The sequence below is a fragment of the Hylobates moloch genome, unplaced genomic scaffold (assembly GCF_009828535.3).
Source record: "Hylobates moloch isolate HMO894 unplaced genomic scaffold, HMol_V3 SCAFFOLD_12, whole genome shotgun sequence".
NCBI classification, from domain to species: domain Eukaryota; kingdom Metazoa; phylum Chordata; class Mammalia; order Primates; family Hylobatidae; genus Hylobates; species Hylobates moloch.
This window is the reverse complement of record NW_026652287.1, coordinates 47013130-47037624: the sequence shown is the minus strand read 5'-3', so window position 1 is coordinate 47037624 and position 24495 is coordinate 47013130. Positions and strand designations below refer to the sequence as shown.

Genomic DNA, 24495 nt, shown 5'->3' with positions numbered 1-24495 from the left:
GGGCGGTGTTCGCGTCGCGCATGCGCGGGGCGGGACCTTGCGAGGCGCGGGGAAAAAGGCACAGCGTCCGCAGGTGTGAGGGGCGGCGACCTCTGTGGGGTTCACGGCGTCCTTCAGTCACCGACGGGCTCCGGCTTCATATGGGCTCTCGGCCTGTGGAGTCCTCACTTTTCGGTGGTCGGCGTAGTGTCAGTGTGGGGCTTGTCACCGGGAGCGGGGTCCACAGCGCCCACCCTCAGGCCTTTCCATCCTTCACCTCCCGACTCGAGGCCTCCAGGCTTCTGTGAGGGCCAATTTGGCCATTTATTTTTTCCAAAAAGAGTAACGCGGATAATTCAAGCGACTTATTCCCAACTGATCCAGGCAGAGCTCGTTTCTGATAAGGACAGAGGGTCATCAAAGACTTCTGTGGCCCAGGTCCGTTTTGGTTTGCCTCGCCCCCAAGGCTGGGAGAAACCGGCCTATGGCAGCTCTTGCCCCTCCAAGCTGTCCCCTTTAAAGTGGCACGATCTTGGCTCACTGCAACCTCTGCCTCCTGGGTTCAAGTGATCCTTGTGCCACAGCCTCCTAAGTAGCTGGGATTACGGGTGTGTGCCACCGCACCTGGCTAATTTTTTTTTTTTTTTTTTTTTAAGAAGGAGTCTCTCTCTGTCGCCCAGGCTGGAGTGCAGTGGAGCGATCTCGGCTCACTGCAACCTCTGCCTCATGGGTTCAAGGAATTCTACTGTCTCAGCCTCCGGAGTAGCTGGGATTACAGATGTGCACTACGATGCCCAGGCTAATTTTTGTATTTTTAGTAGAGAGGGGGTTTCACCATATTGGCCAGGCTGGTCTCCAGAGGCCCCTGGAGAGTCCTCAAGTGTCCTTGGAAGGGCCCCCAGATACCCCAGTCTGGAGGGAGGGGCTTCACACAGGCTGTCTCATCCTAGGGACCAGAGTCTGGGTCCCTGGGGCTATCTATAAGGACCCCCCCAAGGGCCCATTTGTCTTTCAGGTCCTGGGCATAAGATCTTAAGTTCGGAGGAGGCTTGAATTCCTACCTGGTCATGGCCCAAAGTGGCTGTGACTCTGTGTCCGAATGGGAGCCATCTGACCCCTGGGGCAGCCAAATGAGCTGAGGTGGAGGTGGGGGTAACCTCTGCTCTCAGCCAAAGCCACTGGATATAAACAGAGACAGAGACTGCTTATAATGATGAGAGATTTTGCTTGTTTTCAGATTTCTCAAGGGGAAGATAAAATGACTAAGAGGAAGAAGCTGCGGACCTCAGGTACGTTCATTCAAATGGACACTTCTTGATTTCTGCTTCTGCTTGTGGGAAGAATGTGGGCATGTTTATTGCAGATCTGGCTAACACAACTGCCCCAACCTCCTTAAAAGCAAGCAAGGATTGGCCAGGTGCTGTGGCTCGCGCCTGTAATCTCAGCACTTTGGGAGGCCAAGGCGGGCGGATCACAAGGTCAGGAGTTCAAGACCAGCCTGACCAACATGGTGAAACCCTGTCCCTACTAAAAATACAAAAATTAGCCAGGTGTTGTGGCACGTGCCTGTAGTCCCACCTACTCAGGAGGCTGAGGCAGGAGAATCGCTTGAACCTGGGAGGCGGAGGTTGCAGTGAGCCGAGATGGTGCCACTGCACTCCAGCCTGGGCAACAGAGCAAGACGCTGTCTCAAAAAAAAAAAAGAAAAAGAAAAAGACAAAAAGGATTTAATTCATGCTGGTAAGAAAAATAGGCGACCAGGCGTGGTGGCTCACGCCTGTAATCCTAGCACTTTGGGAGGCTGAGGTGGGCGGATCGCTTGAGTCCAGGAGTTCAAGACCAGCCTGGGCAACATAGCGAGATCCTGTCTCTACAATGTAAAGTAAGGAAATTAGCTGGGCGTGGTGACAGGCACCTGTAGTCCCAGCTACTCAGGAGGTTGAGGCAGGAAGATCGCTTGAACTGGGAGGTGGAGGTTGCAGTGAGTCAAGATCATACTACTGCACTCCATCCTGACTGATAGAGTGAGGCCCTGTCTCAAAAAAAAAGAAAGAAAGAAAAATAGAAATAACGGAGAGGGCATACAGGAAAAGTAAAAGTGAAAGTTTTTAGAGATTCTACAAGCCTCTGGTGGGGTCCCACAGCTTAGAGGAGGCCTCCCCGGGCTTCAGGGCAGCGGGACAGCCTCCCTGCGGAACCAGTCCCAGAGATGACCCCTGGAATAATGCTTGATATACTACAAGGCCACCTGGTATGTGGCTGAGTGTTTTACTCTGGGGCCCAAAACCTGGGTTCATCCCAGTTCTGCTCACTGTGTGGTGGTGGATGAGTTCCTCTGTGCCTCAGTTTCCCCTTTTGTAAATTGGGGATAATAAAAGCCACTACCCTTTCCTTTAGAGCAGTGTTTCTCAACTAGGTGAGAGGAAGGGATTTTGACCCCCAGGGGACAGCTGGCAATTTTTGGAGACTTTATTTTTTTTTTGGACACCAAGTCTGACTCTGTCGTCCAGGCTGGAGTGCAGTAGCAAGATCTTGGCTCACTGCAGCCTCCACCTCCCGGGTTCAAGCGATTCTGCAGCCTCAGCTCCTAAGTAGCTGGGACTACAGATGTGCACCACCATGCCCGCCTAATTTTTGTATTTTTAGTAGGGATAGGGTTTCACAATGTTGGCTAGGCTGGTCTCAAATTCCTGACCTCAGGTGATCCGCCTGCCTCAGCCTCCCAAAGTGCTGGGATTACAGGTGTGAGCCCCCGCACCCGGCCTAGAGACTTTTTTTGGTTTTCATAACTGGGGAAATTATACTGACATCTAGTGGGTGGAGGCCAGGGATGCTGCTCAAATATCCTACCATGCATAGGATGCCCCCCAGCCACAGAGAATGATCCAGTCCCAAATGTCCTCCAAGGTGGAGAATCCTGCCCTTAGAGCTCACACGTGGATTAGTATCTGTAACGCACCGAGAACTGACCTAAGGTAGTACACAAATGTATGCTGCTGTTAACAATTCTTCTTCCAGACTTTTAAGAAAACTTTTATTTTGAAGTAATCTGGGACTTAAAAGTTGCAAAAATAATTCAGAGAGTTCTACCCTTCCCCAAGCTTTCCCTAATGTTGACATCTAGCATAGCCATAGGACAGTGATCAACTATAGAACAGCATGAAAAACAAGCCAGGACTCCAACCTCGGTACACTGCTTCTAGACTTTTTTTTTGTTTGTTTTTTTGAGATGGAGTTTCGCTCTTGTTGCCTAGGCTGGAGGGCAGTGGCGCGATCTCAGCTTACTGCAACCTCCACCTCCCAAGTTCAGGCAATTCTCCTGCCTCAGCCTCCCAAGTAGCTGGGATTACAGGCACCAGGTGATCTGCCCGTCATGGCGTCCCAAAGTGCTGGGATACAGGAGTGGGCCACCACGCCCAGCCCAGACTTTTTTGTTTTTGTTTTTGAGACAGAGTCTTGATCTTGTTGCCCAGGCTGGTGCGATCTTGGCTCACCGCAACCTCTGCCTCCCAAGTTCAGGCGATTCTCCTGCCTCAGCCTCCCAAGTAGCTGGGCTTACAGGCACCCGCCACCATGCTCAGCTAATTTTTGTATTTTTTTAGTAGAGTCAGGGTTTGGCCAGGCTGGTCTCGAACTCCCAACCTCAGGTGATCTGTGCACCTCGGTCTCCCAAAGTGCTGGGATTACACGCATGAGCCAGCACGCCCAGCTCAGACTTTTTTTTAATATGGTGTCTCACTCTGTCACCCAGACTGGAGTGCAGTGGCACGATCTTGACTCACTGCAGCCTCCGCCTCCTGGTTTCAAGCGATTCTCTTGCGTCAGCCTCCTGAGTAGCTGGAATTACAGGTGTCTGCCACCACGCTTGGATAGTTTTTGTATTTGTAGTAGAGATGGGGTTTCACAACGTTGCCCAGGCTGGTCTTGAACTCCTGGCCTCACATGATCTGCCCGCCTCAGCCAAAGTGCTGGGATTACTGGGGTGAGCCACCATACCCAGCTTTTTTTTTTTTTCTTTTTTTTGAGACAGAGTCTTGCTTTGTCACCCAGGCTGGAGAGCAGTGGCACAATCATAGCTCGCTGCAGCCTCGACCTCCCCAGGCTCAGGTGATCTTCCCACCTGAGCCTCCCGAATAGCTGGGACTATAGGTGTGTGCCACCATGCCTGGCTAACTTTTGTATTTTTTGGAAGAGACGAGGCCTCACTATGTTGCCCAGGCTGGTCTTGAACTTCTGGGCTCCAGCAATCCACCTGCCTTGGCCTCCCAATGTGCTCAGAATTACAGGCGTGAGCCACCATGCCTGGTCAGACTTTTTCTGTATATATACAGATACAGTGTTGTTGTTGTTTTTTTTTTTGAGACAGAGTCTCACTCTGTCACCCAGGCTGGAGTACAGTGGCACGATTTTGGTTCACTGTAACCTCTGCCTCCTAGGTTCAAGTGATGCTCATGCCTCAGCCTCCTGAATAGCTGGGATTACAGGCGCCTGCCACCATGCCTGGCAAATTTTTGCATTTTTAGTAGAGATGGGGTTTCAACATGTTGGCTAGGCTGCTCTCTAACTCCTGACTTCAAGTTATCCGCCTGCCTTAGCCTCCCAAAGATTACAGGCATGAGCCACCGTGTCTGGCCCAGGTAAAATGTTTTTATTGGAAAGTAGAATCATCACACTTGTGATCTGCAACCTCCATTTTTCACTTTGCGGTAGATCATGACCTGACCATGTTTACTTGTCAACATACCTATACAATTTAATCATTTGAAAAGAAAAACACCCCAAAATAGCCAGGCTTGGTGGTATGCACCTGTACTCCAGGCTACTTGGGAGGCCAAGGTGAAAGTATTGCCTGAGACCAGGAGTTCGTGACCAGCCTGAGCAATATAATGTTACCCAGTCTCTAAAAAAAAAATTTTTAATTAACCTGTGTGGTGGCGCCTACCTGTAGTCCTGGCTACTTAGAAGATTGAGGCAGGAGGATGGCTTGAGCTGGGGAGTTCCAGGCTGCAGTGAGCTATGATTGCACCTGCACTCCAACCTGGGCCACAGAACAAAAACCTGTCTCTTAAAAACAAGAAAGATTGTTGGGCACGATGGCTCATGCCTGTAATCTGAGCACTTTGGGAGGCCGAGGCAGGTGGATCATTTGAGGTCAGGGTTCGAGACCAACCTGGTCAACATGGTGAAACCCCATCTGTACTAAAAACACAAAAATTAGCCAGGCATGGTGACATGTGTCTGTAAGCCCAGCTACTTGGGAGGCTGAGACACCAGACTCACTTGAGCCTGGGAGAGCTGAGATTGCACCACTGCACTCCAGCCTGGGCGACAGAGTGAGACTCTGTCTTAAAAAAAAAAGGAACAAACCAAGTCAGAAAGACAAACTCCCAATATGATGTAGTAGAGTTCCATTTGCCTATCATTTTCTAAAGTAAGTTAAATTTCTTCAAAATTTTGAAATGACTTTTTAATTTAGTGGCTGATGAATTTAGGGAATGGTGTTCATGTTTTTTCCCCCAAGATATGGGACAGAAGAGGAAATGATCAGCAGATTGAACATGTTTTGTGCAGAGATGAGCAACAGGCTGCTTGGAGGCATCAGAATTTCTCTGACCTTGGAGGGAGAAGCTGGGGACAGCCAGGCCCACCCACAGCAGGTCACTTGGGGCCTCTGTTGGCGGTAGACTCCCCAGCTCAGTGGACCTCTGGGCTGGCCCTGGACAGCCCTTTCTGTGTGTGCTGGAAGGGTGGAGAGAGAGGAACAAAATTCTGGCAGGTGGTGAAGAGGCCTTTTCCCTCCCAATGTCTTTAGTCTTTGGTGTTGAACACAAGGTACTGCCTTATTTTTTCTTAAATTAGTCCCATGTGGACAGATCACAGGAAGGAAAGAGAAGACTCTTCAATGCCATTGATATTTTTTTGCTTTTTATTCGGTACAAATGGCCATTCAGTCAGCCAAGTGAGCAAGTGTTTGAGAATCTCAAGAAACCAAATAAACAAAGCAGCTATATTTTGTCTTTTCTGGCAGACCACAAGGTCGTGTTTCTTTTGAGACAGAGTCTTGCTCTGTCACTCAGGCTGGAGTACAGTGGTGCAGTTTTGGCTCACTGCAACCTCCGCCGCCTGGGTTCAAACGATTCTCCTGCCTCAACCTCCTGATTAGCTGGGACTACAGGTGCCCACCACCACACCTGGCTAATTTTTTGTATTTGTAGTAGAGACAGGGTTTCACCATGTTGGCCAGGCTGGTCTTGAACTCCTGACCTCAAGCAATGCGCCCACCTCACCCTCTCAAAGTGGTGAGATTACAGGCATGAGCCACCGCGCCTGGATGGTTAGGAATGTGTTTGTATAAGCAATGTCCATCGGAGCTTTACTTGTGGTGGTACGTCCTTTGAGGTGGGCACCTGAGGGGGCGGGGCAGGGTGAAGAGGAGATCAAAGGGTGCAGCACACTCAGTTCCTGCCCTGGAGATCCTCCAGCTCTAGTCAGGGGACAAAGGAAAATGCTTCTCACAGGGAGAGCTAAGCAAACATACAGCAGTGGGATAAAGTTCTAAATGGGCACTCCTTAACCATAACTGACAGAATTACAAGCAATTGACCGTGCGCCATGGCTCACACCTGCAATCCCAGCACTTTGGGAGGCCAAGGCAGGCAGATCACTTGAGATCAGGAGTTCAAAACCAGCGTGGCCAACATGGTGAAAACCCATCTCTACTGAAAATACAAAAAAATTCACCAGGCATGTGGCTTGCGCCTGTAGTCGCAGCCAATCGGGAGGCTGAGGCAGGAGAATTGCTTGAACCCAGGAGGTGGAGGTTACAGTGAGCTGAGATCATGCCACTGTACTCTAGCCTGGGCGATAGAGCGAGAGTCTATCTCAAAAAAAAAAAAAAAAAAGAAGAAGAAGAAGAAAAGAAGAAGAATTAGAACCAATTACAGGAAGATTGCTGTGGTTTAGTGGAGGGCAAACAGCTGAATGAGGACTGATGCAGACGCTAGCAATTGGCATCGAGGAAAGAGAGACTCATTCAGTAGGTTTACTTCATGACGTGTAAGTGTGTAGTGTAGAGCTGAGGTTGGAAAGAGTCCATCTGGGGTTTGGATAGTGTTATTCTTTTTTTTTTTTTGAGATGGAGTTTCACTCTTGTTGCCCAGGCTGGAGTGCAATGACGCGATATCGCCTCACCGCAACCTCCGCCTCCCGGGTTCAAGCGATTCTCCTGCCTCAGCCTCCCGAGTAGCTGAGATTACAGGCATGAGCCACCATGCCCGGCTAATTTTGTATTTTTAGTAGAGACAGGGTTTCTCCATGTTGGTCAGGCTGGTCTTGAACTCCCGACCTCAGGTGATCCGCCTGCCTCGGCCTCCCAAAGTGCTGAGATTACAGGCATGAGCCACTGTGCCCGGTCCTGGATAGTGTTATTCTTTAGTTTTTTTTTTTAGAGACAGGATCTAGCTCTGTTGCTGAGGCCAGAGTGCAGTGGCACAATCATGGCTCGCTGCAGCCTCAACCTCCAGGGCTCAAGCAATCCTCCTGCCTCAGCCTCCCAAGTAGCTGAGACTACAGGTGCATGCCACCACCCTCAGCTAATTTTTAAATGTTTTATAGAGGTGGGCTCTCACTGTGTTACCCAAATGAGATCCTAGACTAAAGCGATCCTACCCCCTCAGCCTCCTGAGTAGCTGGGACTACAGGTGTGCACCACCACACCTGGCTGTTGGTTTGTCTTTTTGTTCTCCCTGCCTTGGCAGAAATCTACTACATAGTAGGCATTCAGTAAATGCTCAAGTATTCTTAAGTGTGCTAGTTCTGGAGTTGGACGGGGTGCCAGCCTTGGTTCCTTGGCCTCCGTGTGCCTTAATGTGTTCACCTCTCTGGGAACTTGGGGCCCTTGGGTGTCAATTCTCGCATCTTTCCTTTCCTTTTAATTTAATTTAATTATTTATTTATTTTTTGAGATAGAATCTCACTCCCTTGCCCAGGCTGGAGTGCAGTGGCGCTATCTTGGCTTATTGCAACCTCAGCCCCCCGATTCAAGCCATTCTCCTGCCTCAGCCTCCCAAGTAGCTGGGATTACAGGTGCCCACCACCATGCCCAGCTAACTTTTGCATTTTTAGTAGAGATGGTGTTTTGCCATATTGCCCTTTTATTTATTTATTTATTTTAATTTAAATGTTTAATTTAAATGTTTTTTTGAGACAGGCTGTAGTTCTGTTGCCCAGGCTGGAGTGCAGTGGCACAGTCTGGACTCACTGCAATCTCTTCCTCCAGGCTCAAGTCATCCTCCCCCTTCAGCCTCCCCAGTACGTGGGACTACAGGCATGCACCACCATGTTTGGCTAATTTTCATACTTTTTAGACAGGGTTTCACCATGTTGCCCAGGCTGGTCTTGAACTGCTGAGCTCAAGCAATCCACCTGCCTCGGCCTCCCAAAGTCCTGGGATTACAGGATGGCATCTTTCCTTGCTGGTGACAAAGGCTGATACTTTAATCATGGACAAAGATAATATTGAATTGCTCAAGGTTACTTCTGTAAGGCAGGCATAACAGCAGCACCCTGCCTTGAGCTTTTATCTTAACACACACAAGTTCTTAGGACAGCATCTGGTGTGGAACCACTAGAGTCAACCCTTATCATTTGTTCACTGAATACATGATTAGGTTTGGGGAAGTCTTACAAGCCAGCCACTATTGAAAGTTTTGATGTGGCTGGGCACGGTGGCTCATGCCTGTAATCCCAGCACTTTGGGAGGCCGAGGTGGGTGGATCATGAGGTCAAGAGATCGAGACCATCCTGACCAACATGGTGAAACCCCGTCTCTACTAAAAATACAAAAATTAGCTGGGCGTGGTGGTGCGCGCCTGTGGTCCCAGCTACTCGGGAGGCTGAGGCAGGAGAATCACTTGAACCCAGGAGGCAGAGGTTGCAGTGAGCAGAGATCGTGCCATTGCACTCCTAGCCTGGTGACAGAGTGAGACTCTGTCTCAAAAAAAAAAAAAAAAAAGAAAAGTTTTGATGTAAGGGAGTTTTCTTAATTCAAAAAATGAATGCTGGCCAGGCAAAGTGGTTCATGCCTGTAATTCCAGCACTTCGGGAGGCCGAGACAGGAGGATCACTTGAGTGCCAGAGTTCATGACCAGCCTGGGCAACATATGAGACCCTGTCTCTACAAAACAAAAGCAAAAGAAAACTTAGCCAGGCATGGTGGCACACACCTTTTGTCCCAGCTACTCGAGTGGCCTGAGGCAGGAGGATGGCTTGAGCCCATGAGGTCAAGACTGCAGTGATCCACAGTTGCACCACCACACTCCAGCTGGGGAGACAAAGCCAGACCCTGTCTCAAAAAAAGAAAAAAAAATATATAGTATATATAATACATAAATACGTATATATAAATACATATGTATGTATAAATGCGTATAAATATATATATTTACGTATTTGGCTGAGGCTGAATCCTGTGGTGGCGTGGCCTGGCTTTAGGTCACATGGAACAACCTGGCAATATAATGGGATATGTAATATATATTGTATATATTTAATAAATATATAATATATCATATATAAATATATAATACAAGGATATAATTTTTATAATATATTAATATATCATAAACATAATTTAAATAATATATATTTTATAATTATAAATATATAATATGTAAATACATTATAATTATATATTTTATATGTATGTATATGTTAAATATGAATACATATGTATTTTTATATATGATTTATAATATATATTAATTTTTTTTTGAGACGGAGTCTTGCTCTGTCAACCAGGCTGGAGTGCAGTAGTGCAATCTCAGCTCACTGCAACTTCTGCCTCCCGGGTTCAAGCGATTCTCCTGCCTCAGCCTCCCAAGTAGCTGGGACTATAGGTGGGTGCCACCATGCCCAGCTAATTTTTGTATTTTCAGTAGAGACAGGGTTTTGCCATGTTGGCCAGGCTGGTCTTCAACTCCTGACCTTAGGTGATCCACCCGCCTCGGCCTCCCAAAGTGCTGGGATTATAGGGGTGAGCCACCGTGCTATATATACAAAGATGTCAATAAGCACCTTTAGCCTCTTAAATGCCAGAAGAAGACACATCGCAATTGCCTTCAGTGATGGGGAAGTTAGTGCAGAAATGCAAGGGGCCAGGACGTGGCCAAAGCATCACCTCTTCAGCACCCGGTGGCTGAGAGTCCCGGTTTTCCCAGGACGGCTATTTTGCAGATGTTTCAGCACACTAGAGTGGTACATAATTTAGTCTTGTCTGCCCTTGGTGGTGTGCATTTATCCAGTCACGTGCTAAGTATTTATTGAGCACCAACAGTATACAAGATGCTCTTACGGGCACTTGGGACCCCGCAGAGAGTGAAATGGATTCGGCTCCTTCTCGCATGCAGTGTGGTCGTACTGGGGGAGACCTCAGTTGTCAGCCATGGCAGTGGCTGTATCCCCAACCCCTTCATCTTCCTCTATCTCTAAAACAGGAGATGGACTCTGTCCTCCAAAACCCCTAAAGAACCCAAGGCTAGGAGACTCTGATGGGGACCCCCAGAGTTCCATGTTGGGCTGTTTACATCACCCTGAGGAGCCAGAGGGCAAACTGGGACCTGTTCCCTCTACACAGCAGCACAGGGAGGAACCAGGAAAGGCCGTGTCCAGGTAGGTGGCTCTGAACATTCCGGCAGGTCTCCCCACTGACAGTCCACATAGCACAGCAGCTCAGCAGACAGCAATGCTTTGGGAAAGAGACCCACAACCTATCCAGTGCTGTGACCCACTCCCTCCCAGAGCTCAGGGCCCTCGGATCTCGCTTCTCCTAGCTTTCCTCGCTGGTAAGAAGGGTTGATGTTTTAGCCGGACATGGTGGCTAATGCCTGTAATCCCAACACTTTGGGAGGCCGAGGGGGGAAGATCACTTGAGGTCACGAGTTTGAGACAAGCTTGGCCAACACTGCAAAATCCCATCTCTACTAAAAATACAAAAATTAGCCGGGTGTGGTGGCGCACCTGTACTCCCAGATACTCGGGAGGCTAAGGCAGGAGAATCGACTGAACCCAGGAGGCAGAGGTTGCAGTAAGCTGAGATCATGCCACTACACTCTAGCCTGGGCAACAGTGAGACTCCATCTAAAAAAAGAAAAAAAGAAGTTTTAACTGTGGGCAAAGATAACATAGAATTTTTCAGGGTTACAGAACTCATATTCTATAACTCATATTCTGTCTGCTGGTCAAACCCATCCGTCTTCCACGTTCCTCCTCCTCCTTAATCAAGAAGGGAACAAAGGAATTGTTGTTATGTGAGCTAACGACCAATAAAAAAGAAACGCAATCAGGGCTGGGTGCAGTGGCTCGTGCCTGTAATCCCAGCACATTGGGAGGCTGAGGCAAGAGGATCACTTGAGCCCAGGAGTTCAAGAGGAGCCTGTGTAACATAACAAGGATAACCCCATATCTACAAGAAATAAAATAATTAGCCAAAACAAAACGATATACATATCCTTATTTATTTATTTATTTATTTATTTATTTATTTATTTGAGACAGGGTCTTGCTCTGTCACCCAGGCTGGAGTGCAGTGGCGTGATCTCGGCTCACTGCAACCTCCACTTCCCGGGTTGAAGCGATTCTCCTGCCTCAGCCTCCTGAGTAGCTGGGATGAAAGGCGCCCGCCACCACACCCAACTAATTTTTGTATTTTTAGTAGAGATGGGGTTTCACCATGTTGGCCAGGCTGGTCTCGAACTCCTGACTTAAGGTGATCCACCCGCCTCGGCCTCCCAAAGTGCTGGGATTACAGGCGTGAGCCACCACGCCTGGCCCTTATTTATTTTAAATACAACCCTAAGTTTCACTAGTTTTTAAAGTCACTATGTTTCTTGCATCCACGATTTCCTTTCCCTAGAATGTGCCATGTCAGGGCTGGAGTGTCCGTCCAAATGAGAATATCCCTATTCCCAGTTCAGAAGGCAATACCTGGGATTATAACCGTAACAAAGTCACCTGTTGAGGCAGTGTATTCTCCAGGTGGGACTCTGCACCCTCCTTGCCAGTTAAATGTTCTCAGGTCACTGCTTCTCCATCCCCATCCCACTCTTTTAAAGCAGGTTTTCCAGGGCCTTCCATCTAGCAGACATTTTTTTTTTTTGAGACAGGGTCTTCCTCTGTCACCCAGGCTGGAGTGCAGTGGCGTGATCATAGCTCATTGCAGCCTGAACTCCCCTGGCTCAGATGATCCTGCCATCTCAGCCTCCCAAGTAGCTGGGACCACAGGCACACATCACCACGTCCAGCTAATTTTTAAATTTTTTGTAGAAAAGGGGTCTCACTATGTTGCTCAGGCTGGGCATCCACCCACCTCAGCTTCCCACAGTGCTGGGATTAAAGGGAAGAGCCACTGCGCCCAGCGTAGGAGACTCTTAGCACCGGTTTCCTCTTGGATTTTGTTTTGCATTTGTCTCAATAGGTGAGTGACAACCTAGGAGGATTTCAGATCCCCCTCGTTTATTTGTTTGTTTATTTGTTTGTATTTGACACAGAGCCTTGTTCTCTTGCCTGGGCTAGAATGCAGTAGCACAATCTTGGCTCACTGCAACCACTACCTCCTGAGTTCAAGCCATTCTGCCTCAGCCTCCCGAGTAGCTGGGATTACAGGCGTGTGCCACCACATCCAGCTAATTTTTGTATTTTTAGTAGAGATAGGGTTTCACCATGTTCCCCAGGTTGGTCTCGAACTCCTGGCCTTGGTGATCTGCCCACCTCAGCTGCCCAAACTGCTGGGATTACAGATGTGAGCCACCATGCCCGGGCAGATCTCCCTCAGTTTTATCTTTTCCTACACAGCTCCCCAGATGAGGAAACAGGATCTCCCTGCCGGCTCCTCCGTCAACCAGAAAAGGAGCCAGCCTCCCTTCCTCCTTCCCAGGTGAGCTCGTCCTGTGGCCTCGTGGATATAGAAGCACCACTGCCTCCCTTAAAGTTTCGGCTCTGTGTCTCCCTTCTTTGTCACCAATTGCTCACTCACGGTCTACAGGAGCTGGAGGGAAGGTGCCCAGAGGCAAGGGCGGAGTTCTCCCAAGGCTACAAGAAAGGACCAGGTTTGGGGTTGCTTCTTTCCTGAGACCTCATTCCTCTCTTATCTTTGTTGCTGCTTTGTTCTTGTATCCGGTTTACAGAACTCAGTCGGGAGGTTTGTTCCCCAGTTCGCAAAATCCAGGAAGACAGTGGCAAGAAAAGGAGAGATGAAGGATGAGGACCGTGGGAGTGGGGCCTTTAGCCTGGTAAGGCTCTAAAATCAGCCAGGCTGAGCCCAGCGCAGGTGCAGCCTCCTGGCCCAGCCTCGGCAGCCCCATTTAACCCTGGAGTTCTTTGGCAATGGTGAGGCCCGCACCTCTCCACCCGCCGTTTTCAGTACATTGCAGTTTTCAGTACATTGCACTATGGATGTGTGTTGTGTATGCAACAATTCTTCATTTTTTTTTCTTTTTTTTGAGACAGAGTTTCACTCTTGTCACCCAGGTTGGAGTGCAATGGCGCCATCTTGGCTCACTGCAACCTCTGCCCCACTGGGTTCAAGCAATTCTCCCGTCTCAGCCTCCCGAGTAGCTGGGATAACAGGCGCCTGCCCACCGCGCCCAGCGAATTTTTGTATTTTTAGTAGAGACGGGGTTCCACCATGTTGGCCAGCCTGGTCTTGAACTTCTGACCTCAGGTGATCTGCCCGCTTCAGCCACCCAAAGTGCTGGGATTACAGGCATGAGCCACCGTGCACGGCCTTACCGCAGTTTTTTAAAAAACACAAAATGGTACAGAGTGAAGTTCCGGTGTTCTCTGTTTTAGCTTTGCCAAGTGGTAACACCATGCATAACTATAGTCCATCGTCAAAACTAGGCAATTGGCCAGGTGCAATGGCTCATGCCTATGATCCCAACACTTTGGGAGACCTCCCTTGACCAGCCTGAGCAACATGGCAAGACTCTGTCTCTACAATAATTTTTTTTTTTTTTTTTTTTTTTTGAGATGGAGTCTTGCTTATCGCCCAGGCTGGAGTGCAGTGGTGTGATCTCGGCTCACTGCAGCCTCCATCTCCTGGGTTCAAGCAATTCTCCTGCCTCAGCCTCCCCAGTAGCTGGGACTACAGGCGCACACCACCACACCCAGCTTATTTTTGTATTTTTATTAGAGTAGGGGTTTCACCCTGTTGGCCAGGCTGGTCTCAAACTCCCAACTTCAAATGATCCACCTGCCTCGGCCTCTCAAAGTGCTGGGATTACAGGCATGAGCCACTGCATCCAGGCTACAATAATCATTTTAAAACTTGGCCAGGTGCAGTGGCTCCCACCTGTAATCCCAGCACTTTGGGAGGCCGAGGCGGGAGGATCACTGGAGCCCAGGCATTCAAGACCAGCCTGGGCAACATGGCACAACTCCATCTCTACAAAACAACCCACAAAATTTAGCCAGGTGTGGTGTGTACCTGTAGTTCCAGCTACTTAGGAGGCTGAGGTGGGACTGTCATCTGAATCTAGGAAGGTCAAAACTACAGTGAGCCGTGATCACACCACTGCACTCCAGCCTGGACGAAAGAGTGAGACCCTGTCTCAAAATTATGAAAAATAAATAATAAAAATAATGATAGCCGCTGGGTGCGGTGGCTCACGCCTTTAATCCCAGCACTTTGGGAGGCCGAGACAGGCAGATCACCTGAGGTCTGTAGTTCGAGACCAGCCTGGTCAACATGGAGAAACTCTGTCTCTACTAAGTATACAAAATTAGCCGGGCATGGGGGTGCGAGCCTGTAATCCCAGCTACTTGGGAGGCTGAGGCAGGAGAATTGCTTGAACCTGGGAGGTGGGGGTTGCGGTGAGCCAAGATGGCACCATTGCACTCCAGCCTGGGCAACAAGAGTGAAACTCTGTCTAAAAGTAATAATAATAATAAACAGGAAATTGACATTGGTGTGGTCTGAATGCCACCTTGGTTTTCATATCCCTGATCTGATTGAGTGCCTGGTGCTGGCAGAGAGAAGAGCTTGGTGGAAGGAGAGGTTTCTGTGCTTCCAGATCCCCCTCCAGTCGCTGGCCCTGGTACTGATGCCTATTTCCATGCATGATGGCCGGTGCCAATATCTGAGTCTTTGAACAGGGCAGTCACAACTATTAGATCGGTGCAAAAGTAAGTGCAGTTTTTGCCATTAATTTTTGTGTGTGTGTGAGACAGAGTCTTACTCTGTCGTCCAGGCTGGAGTGCAGTCCTATCTCGGCTCACTGCAACCTCCGCTTCCCGGTTTCAGACAATTCTCCGGCCTCAGCCTCCTGAGTAGTTGGGACTACAGTCACCTGCCACCACGCCTGCCTAATTTTTGTATTTGTTTAGTAGAGATGGGGTTTCACCATTTTGGCCAGGCTGATCTTGAAATCCTGACCTCAAGTGATCCGCCCACCTCGGCCTCCCAAAGTGCTGGGATTACAGGCGTGACCCACCACGCCTGGCCAGTTTTTGCCATTAAAAGTAATGACGAAACCCGCAATTACTTTATACCAACCTAATAGAAAACTCTTCAGAGAACTTGGTTATCAAAGGCCCCAGGGCTGAGTCTTTTTCTTTCCACAGGAAACACTCCCAGAGTCCAGTGCCCAGAGTCCAGGATGCCAGCTGCTAGTGGAGACCCTGGGAGCCCCCCTCCAGGAGGCCACGGAGCCGGGGGATCCAATGCAGGCAGACAGTGCCCGCCCTGAGCAGAGCAGTCAGAGCCCTGTGCAGGCGGTGCCCAAAAGTGGGGATTCTCGGCCTGATGACCCTCCAGACAGGGGGACGGGGTTGTCCGGCTCACAGAAGGCCAGCCAAGACCACCTGTCAGAACAAGGGGCCGACGACAGCAAGCCTGAGACAGACAGGGTTCCAGGTGATCGTGGCCAAAAGGAACACCTACCAAGCAGTGATTCTGAAGGGGAGAAGCCAGACAGAGGAGCCCACCAGGAGGGAGGGGCCCAAAGGACAGCAGGGGCTGGCCTGCCTGGAGGGCCCCAGGAAGAGGGAGACGGTGTCCCCTGTACCCCAGCATCAGCTCCTACCTCGGGCCCTGCTCCGGGACTGGGCTCTGCCTCTTGGTGCCTGGAACCTGGGTCTGTGGCCCAGGGCTCCCCTGACCCCCAGCAGACCCCCAGCAGGATGGGTAGGGAAGGGGAAGGGACTCATAGCAGCCTGGGATGCTCCTCCCTCGGGATGGTTGTCATCGCAGACCTGAGCACAGACCCCACTGAGCTGGAAGAGAGGGCTCTGGAGGTGGCTGGGCCCCATTGGCAGGCCAGTGCTATATCACCTGCCTCTCCCAGGAGGCAGGCCGCTGATGGAGGCCACAGGAGGGCCTTGCCAGGCTGCACCTCACTCACTGGAGAAACCACAGGAGAAAGCGGGGAGGCAGGGCAGGATGGCAAGCCCCCCGGCGATGTCCCAGTGGGCCCTATGGCCTCCCTGGCTCTGGCATCCGGGAGTGGAGAGTCCATGATGGGTGCTGGAGATTCCGGCCATGCATCTCCGGACACAGGTCCATGTGTCAATCAGAAGCAGGAGCCAGGCCCTGCTCAAGAGGCGGCCGAGTTAGGTGGCCAGAACCTCGAACGAGACCTCGAGGGGCTCCGTGTGTCCCCCCAAGCCTCTGTTCTGCTGGAACACAGAGAAACAGCAGACGGCCCTCTCCAGGAGCCCGGGGATCAGCAGGGCATTCCAGACACCACCTCAGACCTGGCAGGGCAGCGAGACCATCTGCCTCATTCTGCAGACCAGGGCACCTGGGCAGACTCTTTAGCTGTGGAACTCGACTTCCTGCTGGATAGCCAGATACAGGATGCCCTGGACGCCTCTGACTTCGAAGCCCCACCTGAGCAGGTGAGAGCTGCCCCGAGTGACAGACATACCTGCCCAGAGCAGGCACCCAACCTCCACAAGCCCCCTCCTCACTCGGCGCAGCGGCGGAGGGGGAGCTGGGGCTCAGGGCTTACCATTTACACAGCCAACAACTCTAGGAGTCCGAGTCGCAGCTCTACTAGGTGTGGAGTCGGTGGTTTTCCAGAAAGTGTAGACCTGCCTTTCGGTGGTTGTCGACATGTCCAGGGATGGTAACACACAGCTGCTTTCTCAGCCGGGCCTCCCACGTTGAACTGGAGTCCCCAGGAGTGCCAGCCCCTGGCAGCTTCTGCTTCTGTGCCTGACCCTGGCTGTGGGGTCCCAGGGGATGTATTGAGGGGGGTAGACACAGATGGTGAGAAGCTGGGTCTGGGGACTGCTTCATAGCTGGGCCTGGGGAGGGGGCTTCACTCCCAAGCTGCAAAAGAGCCTTTGCCCATCTCCTTAGGGTCCTCTGGGGGTCCTGATGTGATTCTTTCCCAAACGTACATAAGTCATTTTGTTTTTCTGCCAGAACGTGTAAGGGCTTTGCCTCCTTCAGGGATCTGCCCGCCCCACTGGCTGCCGGGATGTGGCCTCCTCTGGCTCCAGAGCCAGTGTCAGCCGTTGGCGTTTGTTCTCCTGTCTGGGCAGGTGGCAGCCTTGCTTCAGCCCTGCCCCCAAGGGAAACAACGACCTCCCCAGCCGTTGGCACACCTGAGCCTGGGCCGAGGGCGTCACAGTCACGCCCAGGGAGGTAGGCAGTTCTCTGTCCACACACTGGGTGTGGCAGCGAAGACTCTAGAGGAGTTCGTGCACCTGCTAGAGGTGAGGCAGGTGGGAGGGGAGGAGGCCAGGCTGGCACCCAGGTCATGCCTCAGCCGCCGCGTCCTGGAACACAGAGCCCAATTTGCTTTTCAAATGTCAGCCTCTGTTTCTTTGGCTGCCCCTGTGTTGAGATGTAAAAAAAAAAAAAAATTCATGGCCAGGCACAGTGGCTCCCACCTGTAATCCCAGCACTTTGGGAGACCGAGGCGGGAGAGCAGGACCAGCCTGGCCAACATGGTGAAGCCCCATCTCTACCAAAATACAAACATTAGTTGGGCATGGTGGCATGTGCCTCTAATCCCAGCTACTCCAGAGGCTGAGGCAGAAGAATCACTTGAACCCGGGAGACTGAGGTTGCAGTGAGCCAAGATCGTGCCACTGCGCTCCAGCCTGGGCGACAGAGCAAGACTCTTTCTCAAAAAAAAGAAAAAATTAGCCAGGCATGGGGATGCACAGCTGCAGTCCCAGCTACTTGGGAGGCTGAGGCAGGAGAATCACTTGAGCCCAGGAGGTTGAGGTTGCAGTGAGCCGAGATTACGCCACTGCACTCCAGCCTGGGTGCCGGACACCCTGTCTCAAAAAAAAAAAAAAAAAGTGAGTCACAGTGCGGTTCAGTGGTAGAGGCTGAACACGAGCATGTGGGAAAGGCAGGAGTTCTGATGCTGGGCACAGCTGAAATTTTATGAGAGCCTCATGCCTTGCAAAATGCAAATCCCTCGCTTGAGAGAAGAGCCGCCTCCATTGCCTCCAGTCTGTGGTCTTGTGGGTGGTGGCTTGGAGAGAAGGCTGGGAAATGGTTAAGGTGTTTGGGGCCAGGTGTGCCTAGGTAGCATCCAGCAGGTAAAGCCCCTAGCCCTCCTAAACGGGCTGCCAAGCTGCAAGCTTGGAAAAAGACCCTGAAATCCAGACTTGGGGGGATCCAGACAGACAGCCAGGCTGGTCAGACCCGACCAGCATCGGCAGCCTTTCCCCAGCCAGGGGAGGAGGCACTGCCCTGACAGCACTGCCAAGGCCTGGGCGTGTTTGGTTTTGACATGAGGCGTTCCCCAGCAAGTTGAGGCGACCCAGGCAAGGAACACATTCCCGTGGGAAGGTTCCGGGTGGCTCCCGGCAGAAGGCTGAGGCCCATGTCTCCCAGCATGGGCAGGGGCACGGGGAACAGCAAAGATAGATCGAGAGGGCTGTGCCAGCACCTCCTCCTGACCTCACCATAGCCACACACCGTGCTAGAGGAGGGGACTCAGAGGTGACACAGCAGAGACAGAGCTTTCAAGCCTCAAACCAAGGTCTCGTCACGGGAGGGTTTGGTGTTACTTTCTCATAGCTCCTTTGCAGTCACTCTTGGACCGATGGAGCTTCTGCAATCTGCGTATGGAGTCATTTAATTTAAATTTTAGAGACAGGGTCTTGCTCTGTTGCCCAGGCTGGAGTGCAGTGGCACAATCACAGCTCACTGCAGCTTCAACCTCCTGGGCTCAAGCAGTTGATCCTCCTGCCTCAGCCTCCCGAGTAGCTAGGACCACAGGTGCGTGCCACCATGCCCAGCTAATTTTTTTTTTTTTTTTTTTGTACAGACAGGATCTCCCCATGTTGCCCAGGCTGGTCTGGAACTCTTGGCCTCAAACAATCCTCCCACCCCAGCCTCCCAAAGTGCTGGGATTACAGGCGTGCACAGCCTGGCTCATTGCCTCTTTTCTGAGGGACATCGTAGGTCACCACTGTAATGGAGCTTGACATTTTCCATGGAAATTAAACCACCATTGACGCTTAGAAGCTTAAGCGCCTTGGAGTTACCAGGCTTCCCCTGTGTTCACTGGGAGTTTTCCCGTCATGTTATATTTGCAAACTCCTTTCCTAACAGGATGTGTGTGGCTCATTCAGCCAAGGTGGACGACTCCACTTCACCACAGTTGCCACCTCTTGGCGTTTTCTCTGTACCCGTAAAGACAGGGGCATGCAGGAGACTGCAGTGGTGTCAGGGCCAGAGATCATGGCACAGTGGTGCCCCCACTGCCCAGATCAGCCTGTGGGAGGCCCAGGCCTAGGAGCAGACACCAGGGTTGGCTTGGCCTTTCTCTTTCCAAGGGGAAAGGACAGGCGCAGCCCAGGCTGGTAGCCCCGGGTCTACCCATTGCGGATTTCCTCCCCGTTACCGCTCTTCCTCTGCAGGAGTCCCAGCCGGCCCCGGTGTGACCTGCTGTGGCTGTGGTGAAGCCAAAGGCATCGGCGTGACTTCTGGTTCCCCTGCGCAGAGCTTGCTCGACCCGGGCCCCAACCACTCACACCTCGTGCTCTCTTTCCAGCTCTTTCCTTCGGGGAACAAGCCGGGCCCTTGCTGGTGGGGCCCCAGCCCACGTGCCAGTGGAGACCCTGTTGCAGCGGCCAAGGCCCAGCCGAGGTAGGTGTGGCGTGGGTGAGAAGTGGCTCCAGGACCCTCACCAGTTTTACCAAGGAGGGTGACAGATGGAGGAGACAGACCCCAGTTCTCCCTCCCTAGGCCTCGACTTCCTCAGTCCAGCAGGGGAGCTGAGCCCTGTCTTTCAAACTGTATACGTTCCCCTGCTCCCCGAAAGCAGAGAATGGGCGACAGTGACCAGTGATCGGCACCCAACCCAGCAGCCTAGGACAGTGCCTCCGGCTCTGTGGGCTGTTTCTCTCTGGGAAGAGGGGCCAAAGCTTCCTCCTGAGTCCCTGGGAAGGGGAGGGGACCCAGACAGGGCTCAGAACTGTTGGCTGAGACCATCTTGGAGCCGTTCCTAGCTCTGGCACCAGGTGGGCACCCGAGTGAGTGTAACCTGCCCTCACCTCCTCCCCTCCCCACTTGGCTCTTGCCCTAGGCGAACCACCTCCTCCCTCCCGCAGGCCACCAGTGAGCCGTCCTCCAGCCTGCTGTGTGTGAGGAGGGCACCCTCTCCCCCGCACCATGCCCGGGGTCCCCTCCTCCCGTGCCCTCCCACAGCCCTCCTCGAAGCCAGCGCTGGGTGGCCGCCCTCCCTGTTACCTGGCACTTGAACCTGCCTCTCTGCAGAGGCGGCAGCTTATCAATTATTTATGGCCAAGTTTCTGGCCACCACACCCGGCTAATTTTTTTTGTATTTTTAGTAGAGATGGGGTTTCACTGTGGTCTCGATCTCCTGACCTCATGATCTGCCTGCCTCGGCCTCCCAAAGTGCTGGGATTACAAGCGTGAGCCACCGCGCCCGGCCGGCAGGATATTTTTTAGATGGAGTCTTGCTCTGTTGCCCAGGCTGTTGTGCAGGATCATAGCTTACTGTAGACTCCATCTCCTGGGCTCAAGTGATCCTCCCACTTCATCCTCCTGAGTAGCTGGGACTACAGGCGTGCACCACTACGCCTAGCTAATTTTGTATTATTTGTAGAGACAGGGTCTCACTACGTTGCCAAGGCTGGTCTTGAATTCCTGGGTTCAAGCCATCCTCCCACCTTGACCTCCCAAACCTTCCATGGATATGAATGCCATCTGGGCCGGCTTTTCTAGCACTGCCCTGGGTGCTGGGGAGGCAGTGTGGGACAAAACACAGAGTTGAGTGCTAGTGGGAGATTCCGGGTGTGGCAACATTAGAGACAGCAGATTAGATCGTCAGATGGCAGAGTGTTGGGGAAAAAAAGGCAGCGGAGAAGGGGTTAAAATGTAAGGGGTGATCAGGGAAGCCACCACCCACCACCAGGAGGAGACATTTGGGAAAGAACATTCCGGAATCCTGAGAGGTGATCAAGGAATGGCCAGGAGTCTAGTGTGGCTAGAGCAGAGGGGAGGGGAGAAGCGGGGGATGAGGGGAGGGCACAGGGCAGGCAGGTGGTGCACAGCTGTGGGAGGAGAGAGCTTGCCTCTGAGCTAGGTTTCCAAGTTCACAATCCCTGGTGCCTGTGGGGGACAAGCCACAGGGGCAGGAGCTAGGGAGGCGGTGGCAGCAGCATCCTGAGAGGGCAGGGGAGGTAGGGGAGAAGTGGTTGGGTTCTGGGCCTGCTGGGCAGTGGAGCCAGCTGGGTTGGCCATCAGGGTTCTGTCGTGAACAGAGGAGGACAGGCTGGACACCTGGAAAAGATGGCGTGAGGCCCGGCGGAAACCGCTCCCACTGGAGAGCTCTGGTAGTCCAGTGAGGTCGGGCCACTCTCAATTTCCTTCCTTGCTGGCCAGGACCTTCGAGGGGATCCAGGCCTCTGAGGCCTCCAGGATGGAGGACGCCACCAACGTCGTGCGTGGCCTCATCGTTGAGCTCTCCAACCTGAAGTACGGGCTGGGCTTGGACTCACAGGGCACAGGGGCTGCGGGAGGCCAGTGGGGACTCAGAGGAGCAGGGAGGGACTGAAGTGTGAAGCCCCTAGGTGGGCAGCGAGGGTCAGGCACCCCACTGCTGCTGGGTCCTCACGGTGGCCCCCCTCCCTCGTCCTTTGCAGAACACAGGCTCTGAAGAAAGGCTGGAACAGGCCCAGCCTGTGCTGCAATAGGCCCTTTCTGGTTATGTGCACGTGTGTGAGCCGTGCATGTGCACCTGACTCATTGGTGACCATGTGGCTGTGAGGCATGGCCCCCTCTGTCACCTGGTGACCACTGAGCCCCACACGCATGCCTGTGTTTCCCCCACAGCCGGCTGATCATGGGCACCCACCGGGACCTGGAAGCCTTCAAGCGCCTCAACTACCGGAAGACAAAGCCGGGAGGCAAAGCCCCCCTGCCTTACCCTTCGAAGGGGCCTGGGAATGTCCCTCGAGGGGACCCACCCTGGAGGGAGTTGTAGGCCACTTTGAGGTCTGTGTTTCCTTTTCCACCCAGCCCCCATGTCTGCGGATCTCCTCCAAGATGCTCCAGGGGGTCCTAGTGGATCCTACCAACCTCTCTTCAGTTGCCCAGAAGTTGGTCTTCCATGGACAACACAAAGGAGGCCCTGAGGTCCTGGCCTTATCTGGCCAGGGTCAAGGTCAGTTGCCTCCCTTGGCTTCAGGGAGGAAAACTGTCTCCAACAGCCCCAGTGACTTCAGGCAGGCCTGGGCTCCAGGAAGCTGGCCACCTCCAAGCAGGGCCCATCCTGTCCGGATTTGCAAATCTTAGGGTCCTGAGCCAAGTATGGATGGTTCAGAATTTGTTTCTTTCCTGGAGGAGAAGAGAGCTCCCTTTGTTTTCTTTCTCCCCATTTCCATTTTATTTCTTCTGGGAAGACCCATAATAAATGATTCTGTAGAGGCCCCATGACCTGCTGTTTGGGGCTGAGGCTTCAGTTCCTTCACCTTCCGCCCACAAACCTCTCTACCCACTTCCTCCTCCTTGCCCTCTACGAGTTTTACACCTCAGCTTCCCTGGGAAAGCCGGGGGGTGGGGGGGCGAATCTCCAGGCATGGGTGACTGTGTGCCCGCATCTGTGTGCAGGCTCTTGAGCACACGGGTCGAAGCCTAAGAGACGCCCTGGGCGATCATCCAGCTGCAGGGTGAGTCCTGCGCTCAGGTGGCCTGGCCATCATCCAGGACAAGCTGCCTGTGGGCCCCAGCCAGGAAGGAGGCCATCCCAGGAGGTTGTTATGGTTGCAAACATGGCTAAAGTCGTGGCACTTCTCATCCCACGCAAGCCTCTCAAGAGCCAGATGACAGTCCTGTTAGCAGCCACAGGGGCTGCTGTCATCCCCAGTTTACAGAAAACAATGCCTCTATGAAATCTGTCACTGAAAGGCTGACTGGACCTTCGACATCATGAAGCACTCTGTGACTCCTGCACCCCAGCTCCCATGGCTTAGGCGGGGTCCTCCTCCCACCCTGCAGCCTTACACCCCGGAGACCTGATGCAGAAGGGGAAGAAAGAGCAGGGTGGGTTCACACCCAGGTGAGCCTCCTGCCCACCAGGACATGCCCTGGTGTAAGTTCAGTTCCCCGGGTCTCCAGCCCCAGTGGCTTTGCCCTAGGAAACCGAAACTCCATTCCCAGACCCTGGGAGCTGCTGGGATCCTTCTGTTTTCTTTCTCCTCCTCCCCACTTCCCCCTCCATGACCCAGCTGTCTGCAAGAGCCCACCCCCACCCCCAGGGCCTCCGGTTCCAATTTAAGTCTTTAACTCAGAAAGCCAAGGGTAGGGGGGACAGCAAAGCTCCATTCCTGCTCCCCGCCGCCAGACCACAGGCCTCAGGGCTGGTTTGTGGACCAGGGGTAGGAATGTGGACTGCACAGTGGGCGCGCTGGCTTCCTGAGCACTGCCACCTGTTGCCCCAACAGGACAAGATCTGGAGGTGGAGGAGGCAGGCAGGGGTGTGGGGATTCCCCCACATGCATTCCCCCCGCCCTGCCAGAACAGCCCCATTCTTCTCCTGCCCAAGCCCACCCAGGCCATCACCCCTGCCCAACCACCCAGGACATGGTTCCATTCACTGCCCCCTAAATGTCCCTCCTTGCTCTAAACTGCCTGGCTTGTCACTGGGGCATCCATGGTGATATAAACATTCACTTTCCTTAGTGATGAGGATGGGGGGGGCGCTCTGTCTAGTTGTCTGTCAATTTCTTCCTGAAATGAAGCTCCCGCCTCCAGTACAGAGCTGGGGGTGGGATGGGAGGAGTCCACCCATCTTGCATGTCAGTGCAGGGGGTGGCTGAAAGACCAAATGTCCAGAGAAAGGGTCTCACGATGTCCATCTGGCTTCGAGATGCCAGAACCCCCCAGCTACCCCAAGGCACCCACTTGTGTTTCTCTGCACAAAGCAACTCACCCCAGCACGAAACTCGAGGAGAAGGGGAGATCTAGGTACAGGACTCCCAGCAAGGTTCACACTACACCTTGTCCCAAGACCAGGCCTTATC

The 24495-nt window shown here is 52.5% G+C and overlaps 1 protein-coding gene across 6 annotated transcripts; it reads left to right on the top strand.

Moving 5' to 3' along the window:
- The first annotated feature begins 13 nt into the window (after nt 1-13).
- On the top strand, nt 14-22905 carry BRME1 (break repair meiotic recombinase recruitment factor 1). Of its 6 annotated transcripts, none has more exons than XM_032169916.2 (9): nt 14-73; nt 1217-1268; nt 10473-10647; nt 12829-12910; nt 13161-13265; nt 15598-16872; nt 20001-20095; nt 21857-21949; nt 22307-22905. In XM_032169916.2, the coding sequence occupies exons 2-9, from the start codon at nt 1238-1240 to the stop codon at nt 22455-22457; spliced, it is 2007 nt and encodes a 668-aa protein (XP_032025807.1). In that variant the 5' UTR covers nt 14-73; nt 1217-1237; the 3' UTR covers nt 22458-22905. The 6 variants fall into 6 exon arrangements, with proteins under 6 accessions (XP_032025807.1, XP_032025806.1, XP_032025808.1 ...); XM_032169915.2 differs by having other exon boundaries at nt 14-417; XM_032169917.2 differs by lacking the exon at nt 21857-21949.
- The last annotated feature ends 1590 nt before the right edge of the window (nt 22906-24495 follow it).

Excerpts from the sequence above, each read along its gene's own strand:
- BRME1 (XM_032169916.2), top strand. The coding sequence starts at position 1,238 with ATGACTAAGAGGAAGAAGCTGCGGACCTCAG. Across the intron at positions 13,266-15,597 it reads GGAGTGGGGCCTTTAGCCTG|GAAACACTCCCAGAGTCCAG; the intron begins GTAAGGCTCTAA and ends TTCTTTCCACAG. Across the intron at positions 21,950-22,306 it reads GTTGAGCTCTCCAACCTGAA|CCGGCTGATCATGGGCACCC; the intron begins GTACGGGCTGGG and ends TTTCCCCCACAG.